General features: G+C 40.1%; 1 protein-coding gene across 4 annotated transcripts; it reads left to right on the forward strand.

The window, feature by feature from the left end:
• Positions 1–1,192: 1,192 nt before the first annotated feature.
• On the forward strand, positions 1,193–10,053 carry LOC146493523 (gap junction beta-4 protein-like). 4 transcript variants are annotated; one of them, XM_085149117.1, is made up of 4 exons: positions 1,193–1,294; positions 2,116–2,246; positions 4,514–4,998; positions 5,714–10,053. In XM_085149117.1, exons 3-4 carry the CDS (start codon positions 4,609–4,611, stop codon positions 6,137–6,139), a joined length of 816 nt encoding a protein of 271 aa, XP_085005243.1. In that variant the 5' UTR covers positions 1,193–1,294; positions 2,116–2,246; positions 4,514–4,608; the 3' UTR covers positions 6,140–10,053. The 4 variants fall into 4 exon arrangements, with proteins under 4 accessions (XP_085005243.1, XP_085005244.1, XP_085005242.1 ...); XM_085149118.1 differs by having other exon boundaries at positions 1,202–1,294; positions 2,103–2,246; XM_085149116.1 differs by having other exon boundaries at positions 1,224–2,246.
• Positions 10,054–13,216: the final 3,163 nt, after the last annotated feature.

The raw sequence follows: 13,216 nt of genomic DNA on the forward strand, positions 1-13,216 counted from the left end.
TCACTTTCTGTTTCAAGTCGAGGTGTATGAGATCAAGTGTACACCTCAACTTCCTGCCCATCATCAACTCAGCAGGAGACTTCCCTGTTGTGGACGTTGGTGTGATTCGGTAACTTTACAGAGCCCTGTTTAACTTGGTTGCCACTGTGTCTCCAGTACTCTTTTTCATGAGTTCTTTGAAAGTTTGTACCGCCCTTTCTGCTAACCCATTGGATGCTGGGTGATATGGAGCAGAGGTGACATGTGTGATGCCGTTCTTTGCCATGAACTCTTTAGTTTGTGCACTTACGAAACACTGGGCATTGTCTGAAACCATTATTTCAGGAAGGCCGTGTCGTGTGTACTGAAACAGTTTTTCAAGCAGTCTATGGTTGCAGCTAATGCAGCTGATGCCACTGGATACACATCTAACCATTTGGAGTGGGCATCCACTATTATTAAGAACATCTTACCCAAAAAAGTGCCAGCATAATCTATATTTATTCTCCTCCATGGCTTCTCCGGCCACTCCCAGGGGTGTAGCGGTGCCTCTTGAGGGCTGTGTCTATGTTCTTGACGTACCGCAGGATTTCACCTTGTCTTCAAGTCAGTCTCCATCTGTGGCCACATTTTTAACTTCAAACTACTGTAACAGAGTTTTCCTTTTGAGTGGGCGAAGAAAGTGCAGCCTGGAATCCACATTTTTTTTCTATTTAGGCTATATAATCATCACTGTGCACAGTGGTGGGGCAGTAAATGCAAGTAACTGAAAAGTATTTTAAAGGTAAATGCCTGAAATCAGAGACCAGGTCCTCGCTCTGTCTCGCAAATCAGACACTCTGTATTGTAATGTGCTTATTTGCATCCATTTTGCATCACACGTCGGCATCAGACCTATGCAGATCGGTCTGGTTATCCACCTACATTTTCTGCTGAATATATTTGTTATCATTATGTATCATCAACCAACTTTTTGCATTATTTCTCTCTTTGCTGTGCTGCTATCTTTCTGCATCACGGTTTCCCTTCCATTTCTCTGACATTGTCTCTCTGTCACTTCTCGTTTTTCCTCAAAATACCCTGGGGCAGTTTTCTTCATGCCCAACATGCAAACTAAAACCGTCAGGTGAGAGAATGTAACTTTTTCTAAGCAAAGCTCCGCCTATCTCCTTCTGGTTCCTTGTGTTTACCAGCAAGGCCACGCCTCAAAGCCAGCCCCCCTCTAAAGGTCTAGATGTAACTAAGTCAGTGAGCATTGAGGCAACAGCAGCTGACACATCACATTCATACATTTATGGTGCTCCCTGTGTCCAGGGTAAGGTGCTTTATATGTCTATATTTGCACAAATTAATGGATCGAGGAAACAGGTGTTTTGTAGCCCAATTGCTGAGTTCTGTTTTAAATTCAGACTAATACAAGAAAGGATGAGGACATAAATATAGTAGTAGGAAAGCAGTGGCCTGGCGAAATAAAAAGGGCACAAGTCTCACTCATTCGGTTCTTGTTGTATCATGTGCCAAGAGAACCACGTTATAATAAAATCAATTGGAAAAGAGAAATTAAAAAAGAATATTAACAGAAAAATGGATTAAATAGATGTTTTTAACTGCTTTCTAAAGGAGTCCACAGAGTGAGCGCAACAGAGTTAGAGTGGTAAAGTGGCAACTTGCTCAACCTGTAGAGCAAGTTGTATTCAAACCTCTGTGGCGATGCCAGAATAGAGTCTGAATTACATTGGTTCATGCGTCACACTGCAGCCATAGTGTAATCTTTGTTATGTTTATGGATGTTAATTTATCCTAGTCTCTTTAAGACATTTAACTAAGAGAAAGCTATCTGCATTGTCACATGAAGTGAAAGAGAAACATATGCAAAAAGATAGATAAGAGAGAGGGCAACATTGCATCTAAAGCAAACAGAAGAACAAGTTGTGGTCACCTCCCTTTAGACAAGATATGCTCTTCTCTCTGAGGTTTTGTTTATTCACTGAGAATCACTGCAGTCTGTGTTTGCATTTTGTATGAACAAAAATCACATGCCTTTTACATTTGTGAATAGCAATGAATAGCAACTGCACGATGGTAGTAGGCTGTGTGTTTATAAATCCTTTAAGCATCTGTAGCTCTTCTTTTAAGATGATGCCAGAAGATTTCCTTTAAGAATCATCCTGATGGCGGCCAAACATCTGAGTCTCGAGGCCCCGGCTGAGGCACACTGTGAGATTAATGCTGCTGGTTGTATTGTCCATTAGAAGGAGAGGTAAAAGGTAGGCAACTTCGGCAGTAACTGAATGTGTCTTGCCTTCAGTAGCCCATGTTGTGATTCTGAAGTCAAGTCTTTTTATGCTGTGTAATTTAATAGTCAGGAATGCTGTATAACAGAGAAAATAGCAACTGATTTGACAGCTCAATATCTCTATAGCGATGCTGAGATGTTGAGGGAAAGTGTTTCTGAATTCAAATAGTCGGGATTAGACGTGACAGAACTGAAATGGAACAGTGGACAGTGAAGCTGTTATCCAACATGTTCCCTGTCAGGCTGTGTGCATTTACCAGAATGAGATGTAAATGTAAAAGAGAAGCTTTTGTTTCTTGTTGTTGAAACCCGTTTGTAGCACAGCAGAACTTCTTTATGTCTAAATCCTAAAAATCCTAAGATCAAAAAACCTTAGTCTGTACATGGGATTTCATGTGATAACAAAGATGTTGTTTCAAAGAGTTGGCTTATAATGCCCCAGGTGTGGGTTTGGTTCTTTCCATAAACGGAAAGTTTTGATCATGACTCACTCACTCACTCACTCGTGGGATGAGACATAGATTAAAAAAGAAAAGCAAAAGAATAATGAGCAATAACCATGACATATTTTACATAACAGCTGACATATTTGCAGTCGCAATGGCTTAATTCGTGCGACTTCATATTTAACTCATCAGTAGTTAAGAATAGCTTACATGTTTGTAATTGTATGCGTTAGTTTTGGGGAACATTACTAGAAAAAAACTGCAGTGGCTTCGTAGTTGCTGTTGTAGAAATACTCCAAGAAATGCACTCATACACAGTTTGGCACACACATGACAAACATCAGCCAGTAAATGTACAGGATCATCATAATGCTGTGAGTTGACAAGATAAAAAATTAATATACTGAAATCTTTAAAGGCACACTCCATGTCGAGTTTTTTGTTTGCTATGACTTCTGAGTCATTATGTCAGCTTGAACTCACTGCTAAGCTTAATACATCTATTATATTCATCCCGAAAAATCATTGAAATATGTATCTAACTAGATCTAACCAGATAAACTGGATGGCATTGCATTGGCCTCCAGTAACACTGTGAGGAATCTTGTAGCGGTGTTTGAGAAATCTTTCAATGCGCATATTAAATAATTAAGTTGGACTGCTTTCTTCCTTTTGCACAATATTTCCAAATTTAGAAATACCCTGTCTCAGAGTGAAACTGAAAGTTCATGCTGGACTACTGCAAATCGTTATTATCAGGATGTTCAAAGAATTCCATGAAGAGTCATCAGTTGATTCAAAATGCTACAACAAGAACACTGACAGGGACTAAATGATAGCATATTTCTCTAATTTCGGCTTCTATTCATTGGCTCCCTGTTAAATCCAGAATTAAATTTAAGATCCTTCTCTTCACATACTAGGTCTTGAAAAATCAGGCCACGTCTTATCTTAAAGATCTCATACTACCATATCACCTCAATAGAATAGAGAAGTTCACTCTCAGACTGCAGGCTTACTTCTGGTTCCTTGGGTATTTAAAAGTAAAATGGGAAGTAGAGCCTTTAGCTATCAGGGCTCTTCTTCCCCTCTTCTGTGGAACCAGTTCCAAAACTCACAGACACTGCTGAAGAACGTCCCATGATGCTCTGAATTTTACTTCTTCACTCATATACTTCACTCGCCATGTGTTTATACACCTCTCTGCATTTAATCATTAGTTATTATTAATCACTGGCTCCCTTCCACATTGCGCATTTTATTTCTGGAGGGTTCGTGTGAATGATCACCTCTTCATGTTAAATACAAGTGTTTCCTCCCCAGTGTCGCCTAAGTAGTTGTTCAAATGGGTCATATGATTGTAGGGGTTTCCTCTGTATTATTGTAGGGTCTTTACCTTACTGTGTACCTGTTGTTGTTATTTAGCACTAAATAAATAGAACAGAATTGTGTGTATGAGTGTGTGTTTGTGTGTGTGTGTGTGTGTGTGTGTGTGTGTGTGTGTGTGTGTGTGTGTGTGTGTGTGTGTAGGTGTGTGTGTGTGTGTGTGTGTGTGTGTGTGTGTGTCACGCATATGGTCTCATTGTATATAAATAAACACTGCAGTCTCAGTCAGTACTTGAAGTTAATATTTTCTTTCTATCTTTATTTAGGACATTAACTTAAATTAGAGGCTTTTATTATATTTAACTCATTGGACCAGGACTTTACAAACCACTGACTGGCATCATACTGCTTCAAGTATTTTAACTACAAAGATTCTTCTAACATATTTTCTTGTTTCATTGCTCAGGTTTAGATCAGGAACTTCATTCCACCTGATCTCTTCAGGAGATCAACCATACTCCTCAAATTTCTGTCCCGTTGTCCCTCTCCAAGGCAGCAGTCATGAACTGGAATTGGCTGGAGGACCTCATCAGTGGGGTCAACAATTACTCCACAGTGTTCGGTCGAGTCTGGCTCTCAATGGTCTTCATCTTTCGGGTAATGGTGTTTGTGGTGGCGGCTCAGCGAGTGTGGGGTGACGAGAGCAAAGATTTTGAATGCAACACTAAACAGCCAGGCTGCGTCAACGTGTGCTACGACCACATCTTCCCCATCTCCCACATCCGCCTGTGGGCCCTGCAGCTCATCTTCGTCACATGCCCGTCACTGATGGTTGTTGCCCATGTCAAATATCGAGAGATGAAGGACTTAAAGTACACCACAACCCATGAGGGTAAACACATCTATGCCCGCCCTGGGAAGAAACGTGGAGGGCTGTGGTGGACATACCTGGTAAGAATGAAGGGTGCTAACGTTTAATTCCACTGTTATTGTGTATGCCAGACATAGAAGGAGATTTGCAAATATAATTTATGAGCAAAAAGCTCCACCAAACTGATGTGAAGTTGCGTGACTTTGCAGGAGTGGTCTACGATAATGCAAATTTTGGTGTCTAACAATATCAAGTATTGCAAAGACATTCAGATATTTTTCACAGTGTATGTCTGATGTATTTTTTTATTTCTAAATATATATATGTACTGAACTTAGAGGATAGAAACAAAGTACAGATCATATCACCCTAGTATCGATCTGATACTGAAAGAAATTTTAAGTGGTTCTATTCCACCTACAGTGGAATGTGGGACTATTATGTCTGTAACATGGTGTCTTTTTTCTTGTCTTTAATTTCACTTTCATTTGCTGTTTAGAAACATCTCTACCAAGTGTTCACTTTTGTTTTGACTGATTTTGGTAAATATCAGGAATTTTCATTTTATAGTTTATAGAAAGTTGAAGAATCCTCATTTACGTTCCAATTTTTTCATAGGGTCACTTAGTTTTTTATTTTTTTAAACTAATTAATCGTCATAACAAGAGCTTAGACAAACGGGATAAGTTACAGCAATTATTGAACATTTAAAATTAATTCTGTCAAACACAGTCAATAGCAATGGAGAAATCCATGAGATTTTTCCTACTTTAACACTTATTTGTCTTCTTATAGGTGAGCCTGATCTTAAAGGCAAGCTTTGATGCTGGTTTCCTGTACATCCTTTACCACATCTACGAAGGGTTCGACTTACCACGTTTGTCCAAGTGTTCCCTGGCTCCTTGCCCGAACACGGTGGACTGTTACATATCCCGCCCCACAGAGAAGAAGATCTTCACTCTCTTCATGGTGGTGTCCTCTGCTCTCTGTATCTTGATGTGTATCTGTGAGATGTTTTACTTCATCGGCAAGAAAGTCAAGAAACGATTTAAGAGGAAAATAGATGCAGACAGGCAGGCGTTCGCAGAGACTCACGAGCTGAAGCCACTGTCAACAGCTTTTCCAAGGCACAAGTCTAGATCATCTTTGAGAGTGGATCCAACAGTGTCTAACCAGAACCTAAGTAACATCAAGACAGAGGAGACACCAACTATGAAATAAGAATCATCTTGCTCGGGTTACTCTGAAAAACTAATTGAATAACTCTAGGTGCTACTGGAAGCAAATGCATCCTTCCGACGGCTTGCAGAACTGTTACTCAACGGCAAAGAAATACCCAGTGATTTGTAAATAAAACTTTGTTAAACAATATTCTGCATGGAAATCAACACCAAAATTGCAGATGAAAAGGAAGCTATTTTTGAGTAATGATGCTTTATATGTGTATGATGTGTGTGTCTGTATTCACGTTTTTATGTAACCTGCGCATCACTGGCCAATAGTAAATTGTGATAAGCTGTTAGATAAGGTCCTTCTAATGGATTCAACTTTAAAAGGTTGAAGGTCCTAAACTCATGTAGATACCGAACAGATGGTGAACAACTTTACCTGAAAATACAGATTGACAAAGCAGAGCACCTTCCTGAACACAGTGATTGGTTTTTTTAAAGCATTTTACAATTATCAAATGGTTACTGCCTGTCAGTTAGGAAAAGTACATGCTGTAAGTAAACCCTTTATTCACCATAGCATTACACACTGAGTCACTCACAAGTACTTTACAGTAGAGATACCCATATGATCCCGCCATACTTGTTCTGGCATCATCCGTTTTTTCACGCTACCGTCCAATCAGAAGCAGAGGACACGGGTGCGGTTTTGATAGATAGGACAATGCACCAATGGTGAGCGGAAATCGGACGTCGCCGTATCAGCCCTTACGAACGCTGTCAAAAACTAACGGCTTTCAACTATGGACAAGTATTGAATTCCCGCATTTTATATTTTGTTTTTGTCTTCATAATGACATACTAATCTTGTTTATTGAGTTTGTTATTTCCTTTATTGGCTAATATGACAGAACTAACAGCACCACAACTAGTTTCGGTTATTCATTTGTCTGCTGTGGTTAGCTAAGTGTTACACTGTAAAATGTTGCTATTCTTTAGCAACATTTCGGTTGGAAATAGCAAGTTAGTCAGTGTTTATTATTTTAATGTGGTCTTGCGGCTCAGGAATCAGAAGTGGGACCAAGTCATTGTTTACGGAGTGTGGTTTGAATAAATGAATCAATGAATTGAATTAATGGTGCACACTTTCTATATAATATGTATGTTAAATTTTATATTTGGGGTGAAATATCAATTCTTTTCAAGTAAACCGGTTCAAGTCCAATTCAAGTCCCAGGTCATTGGTGTAAAAGTCCAAGTCAAGTCACAGTCTTAGAACATTTTTTCAAGTCAAGTCTAAAGTCATAAAATTAATGACTCGAGTCTGACTCGAGTCCAAGTCATGTGACTCGAGTCCACACCTCTGTCAGGAATACGTAAATAGTATAGTTCACCTCGTTTGAAGTGATAACAGTCATAGTGAGTTTCATCTGAAAGTAGAGGCAACTCATCACTGTTGCTAAAACACACAATTACGACCTAAGTAAATTTTAACCTTAATTACCTACCATATAAAAGAAGTTGAGCTGTTTTATGTCAACAAACGAGGCAACACATTGTGTTGATCAACACATTGGAATACAATCTGGCTTATTTTGCTTGAATTGTGGCATTGTGAAGCTGCTGTACGTCCAGTTTTTACTTAATTCGTGAATCTTTTTTCTTGTATTAATTGATTACATCATCAAAAGGCTGGAATAAGCCCTTAAACAGCCGGGTGAGGCAGAGAGTGGGGGGGATCCCACATGATTGTGAACTCTTTCTTTTGGGGAGACCAAAGGTGAAAAAACAGCTGTGTATTGTCTTTTGTCCTGTGGAAGGTATTTAAACCTAGGACTGTGCCGGGTTTGGGAGAGACTCTGCTGGTCATTTGCCCTGTGATGGCTGTTCTCACTAAGCTTGGTTTTGTCCTGTTCTTTATTAAAGGATGGTGGCTACCGCTCGCCATTTAGGATTTATTAAATGAAAACTTCCACAAGAGCTGGCAAAATCTTAATTTGCATACTAGAATTAAGATTAATTAAGATTAATTAACAAATTTCACACAATTTGTGTCTGGGCCAACACCTAAAGACCACACTCTAGACCTTGTCTTGGGTTATGGACTTAATGTATCAAAGACTGAAACTTGTGTTTTATCTATTTTAGACCATTTAGGAATTGCATTTGATATTTTAATTCCTAGATCTCCAGCAAAACTGGGAAATTTGGGCACATTACCCCATTACTGAAATCTCTTCACTGGTTGCCTTGTGAAGTTCGAGCAGGTTATAAGGTCCTGTTGCTCATCTGCAAGGCTTTAAATGGTTTGGCACCTTTGTATCTCTCTGACCTTTGGCACCTCTGTTCCATCCCAAGCTCTCTGATCTCAGGATACTGGCCTTCTAAAAGTTCCTAAAGCCAGAAAATAGACTATTGGGGAGCATGCTTTTTCTTTTCGTGCCCCATTTTGTGGAACAACCTCGCTCAAGATATTAGGTAGGCAGTATGCTCTGTGAAGGTTTTTAAAGTCAAATTAAAGACCCACTTGTTTACTCTATCTTATGTGTCTTAATTCTATGCCTATCAGTTTTTAAATGTTATCAGTTTTTAAGTTGTATTGTTTTTTCTGCATTACTTTTATTTATGTATTTGTCTTTTTATCTTCAAACAACTGTTCAGCACTTTGTTTGAAAGTGCTTTATAAATAAAGTTGTTATTACTATTACTATTATTAAGAGCCCAGTTGAGGGACTTTTGGGGGAGGAATGTTGTTCCTCTTCCAATGTTTTATTTCATGCATTCCCTAATGGGGCTTTGGCACTCATTTAGTAGCTTTGTCATTTTGAAAATATGCTTTCACATTCTCAGCCAATTACTCATAATCTTTCAGTGCAGGGACATTAAGACTTTTCCATGCATCTATTGCTAGATGTGTGCAGACTATCCAAGGTGTGAGGATGTAAACTAACATTTCAGGATATACATATAAATGGTGCTTTCCAGCAGTGTTCATCCAGTGATTTGCTCATTTGGCTCAACTGTCCCGTTTCTACAAGACTTTTTGCACTTTCTTGTGAGGAGTTAGGAAACAGGTTTCTCTTTAGCCTAAAATGTGTTCTGCCATGTGTTCAGGAAGAAAAACATTAGTGATATATTCATCTACTGTCTCAGTGAGATACATTTTCATTCTTGATACTCTTCTGGGTGTTCACCTGAATAATAACCTGGACTGAAGCCACAACACTGATGCTCTTTACAGGAAGGGTCAGAGCAGACTCTACCTGCTGAGGCGGCTGAGGTCATTTGGAGTACAGGGAGCGCTTTTAAAGATCTTCTATGACTCTGTGGTGGCATCTGTCATTTTTTACAGTGTTGTATGTTGGAGCAGCGGTTTATCGGCAGCTGAGGAGAAGAGGTTGGATAAACTCATCAGGAAGGCCAGCTCTGTTCTGGGATGCACCCTGGACCCAGTGCAGGTGGTGGGAGACAGAAGGACTCTGGCCAAAATAACATCTCTGATGGACAGACTCTCCCACCCCATGCATGTAAATGTTGCTGAACTGCAGAGCTCCTTCAGTGACAGACTGCTGCATCCTAGATGCATGAAGGAGCGTTTCCGCAGGTCCTTCCTTCCTGCAGCTGTCAGACTGTACAATCAGAACTGCTCCCAACAAACATAGATGTTTACATCTGCGCTGTAACTGCAATAATTTAATCAACCGATTCGCACTACAACCTGGTTTGCCTCTTATCTGTAGTTATTTTTATTTAATTTAATAACTGTACAGTACTCTGTTTATAGTAACCATTGTCCTTAATGTAAATATGTAAGAAAAATTGTGTATGTTTCTGTTCTGTGTCCTGTGTACTGTTTGTTTGTATATGTGTCTTTCTGGCTGCTGTTACAACCAAATTTCCCCTTGTGGGACAATTAAAGGATTATTATATTCTATTCTAAAACACTTGTGAGCCTGCATTTTTAGCAAAGCCTCTCTGAAATTGATGTCCACCCTGCTAAAATTTAAACTCCCTCTCCTAAACATTGAGAGTTTAGAAAACAGTTCTTTATGCATCTCTAATCAGACAAAACTGTTTTTAAGAGGTTTTTTTCATAGTGTTTAAATGAGCATAAAATGTCCTCTTTAGTTTTTACCAGGACGTCAGCAAGACAGAAAATGACTCTTTATGCTTTCCTTCTTCTTCTTTTTATACAGTAATAGCTCGTCATAGTTTCCTTGGTGACAAGTAACATGGTAACCTTGTATATTAGAATGAGTACTTGGTATTATGAGTAGTTGTGCATGGGCAGCATTAACATGCTCGTGTGCCATTAAAGGAGAAAACTGTCTTCAAATGTAAGGGAATTAGCTAAAATGGCACGTTTCAGACAGTGGAGGAAGTGAGGGGATGCACAATTGACTAGTGTAAGAGAGAAAGGATCAAGGAAAGCTACTTTATTAGAGTCCACAAATACAGAATATAGAACTACAAATAAGCACACCAGACCCGCACTGAAATTGGATGCCTGAAACTATCTAAATTTAAGTATTTACAGTTAAAGCTTATTTTGTAAAACAAAATTCATTTAGGCCAAAAATGTATTAGTCAGATGTCTTATGTAAAGAAATGGTGCATTTCCTCATACTGCATGGGTAGTTTATTTAATCCAAATCCAGGACCAGTTTTCCTAAAGGGTTTGTAAACGACAACCCACCGAGCACCCACCAAGAGTCCCAAGTGTCCAAGTTCAACGTTTTGCAGGGAGCATTTCTTTCTGAATTTTCAGAATTGCCTGTCATCACAGTGCAGAGTTAAACAGGCAAACTCTGATTGGCTGAGCACCCGCAACGTTGAACTGGGCGGCTCAGCAGCAAACCCAGCAGGGAAGAACTGCAAGTGACCACAGAGCTTTAATTGCAGTTTGACCAAAATGTGCACTTGTATTTTAAATGTTAAAATCTATAAGTCAGTACAATTACATCCCATAATAGCTTGTTTTTATGCGGTAATATCACTACTGACAACCACTTCTGTGGCTTCTTAAGTGCCGGCTGTAGATGATGTGGTTGCTAGGTTTTAACCCTTTAAAACTGGTTGGAGCGGGCACGCTCTGTTTTGCGTAACTATTTTTAAATCCTGGTAGCACTGCAACCACGTAAGCTAGCGCGAAAATTTTTTTTTGCATATGAAACCGGAGGAGTTGTATTTACATCTTATGCCATCAGCTTGTCCTAGGTCACGGTTTCCTTCAACATATAGCTTTGCAAAAACTGCATAAAAAGCGCTTGCAGGAACACAAACATAATATTCCAGAAACATGCTTTGCCGATCCGAACACGTAACACTTCCTATGTTGGAATAGATGTCAGAGCAAACTTTGACATGTCCGCCATTGCCTGCCCGAAACCGGAAGTGACGTCATTTTCGCGGAAATGTAGTTTTTTTTACCATCAGGGCCTCATGAACCTATACTGGTGTTTTTAAAAGTTATCTTTGACTTTATGACTTTCTGTGTCGTTTCTGGGATGCTTAGAACTCATATTGCACTGCTGGAAATAGTTTATTTTGATGCATATGCTGCTTTTTTGCAAATTTGCAGCATAATATTTATTTTCGTTTTTCCTGCAGTATATAAAAATTGGTGTATTTCAAAAATAAAACTATGAAGACACTTAAAATAAATTTCCTGTGGTGGGAAACTATTTTGTACAACTTTTTTGTATTTACAGTTTTGAGGGATAAGCCTCTTAAATTTCTCTAACTAGAAATATATGTTAAAAAAACCAAAACGATTTTAAATTTTTTTGTAGTTTATTGCACTTTTTTGCAATTTATGTAATTACTATGTACTTAATGCATACATATTATTAAAATCTGGGTTATAATGGTTGTATTGATGTATATCAACTTGAAATGCTCCCAAAAATGGCACTACAGCATGAAAAAATATAATATAAGCTCTGGTGGACTTGGTTCTATGGTAGGTCTTAAAGGGTTAATAAGAGAGATAAGAGTTGCGAACAGCTCATATGAATTTCAAAGCTGTTTTAACAGTCCAACACTGGTCTCTCAATCTCCCGTTGGAGAGCCGTGAGCTTCTCCATGATGTTATCAAACTTGCGCTCTGTGATGTTGTCATTCTTGTGCTCAAAGAGCCGATTCTGAGAACTTGGCTCTCTGAGTGCAAATGGAGATCTTATTCTGAGTATTCACGGCAGCCGTAAGCCTCTCCAAGATCTTATCCGTGCTGCACTCAATGAGCCCATTTTGAGGAACTCACGCCTCTTCCCATCATTTCCACCGGGCAGCCTTGTGGGGGTTTGAACAGCCCGTTCCGCTTTCTTAATTCTTCGATAAGTCAGGGCCAAGCCAGCTCCGATCAGCAAGAACCCTGTTACCATGGTTCTGAATAGGTAGATATCTTCAGCATTCAGGCTGAATGAAGCCCAAACGTCTCGTTGAGAAAGGGGTGTCAATTGCATTTAGGGACCAGTTGATCAAATCCATAATTCCTCTTTTAGGTTTTAGAGAACAGACTGTGAGAGAGTGTTCCAGGGAAAAGTAATACAAAAAACACAAGACTAGACAAGGTCATAAGAGGCTAAGCAGGGAAGCTAAGGGAGAGGAGGAGAGGAGAAAAGTGCGACCGCCTTCGTCAAGAGCAAGAGCAGCATGAGGGTGGGAATGGATGTCTGTATCTGTGTGTGCCTGTATGTCTGTATCTATATGTCAGGTTGGGTATCAGACGTCACCTCTCTAGGGACATCTCAGGTCCTCCAAAGTATGGAGGCCTATCTCCCCCCACCACTTCCCCTGCCAGTGGTAGACGCCCTCAGACATTGGTGCGTTGGTGGTTCCTTGGTGTCCGGGGTTGGGCATCCAGGTACACACCGGCTCACTCCTTGATGGCTGCTCGTCGGGGCCTGGAGCCTGGGGCTCGCTCGGGCCACTTCGGGGGTGCCCTCAGCCTCTCGGCCTGGGACTTGGTCACTCTGGCACAGCTGGCTGCTGGCGGAGCTCACGGGCACGTCACTGCAACCCCCCCTGGCTTCTGCGCCGCGGCTGCTGAGTGACCGCTCATCTCGGGCTCTCCTCAGCTCTTTCTGGGATAGTGGCGCGGCTGCCCCTGTGTTGGTCTTCCTTGGTC

Source organism: Neolamprologus multifasciatus, chromosome 22 (assembly GCF_963576455.1).
Source record: "Neolamprologus multifasciatus chromosome 22, fNeoMul1.2, whole genome shotgun sequence".
NCBI lineage: Eukaryota > Metazoa > Chordata > Actinopteri > Cichliformes > Cichlidae > Neolamprologus > Neolamprologus multifasciatus.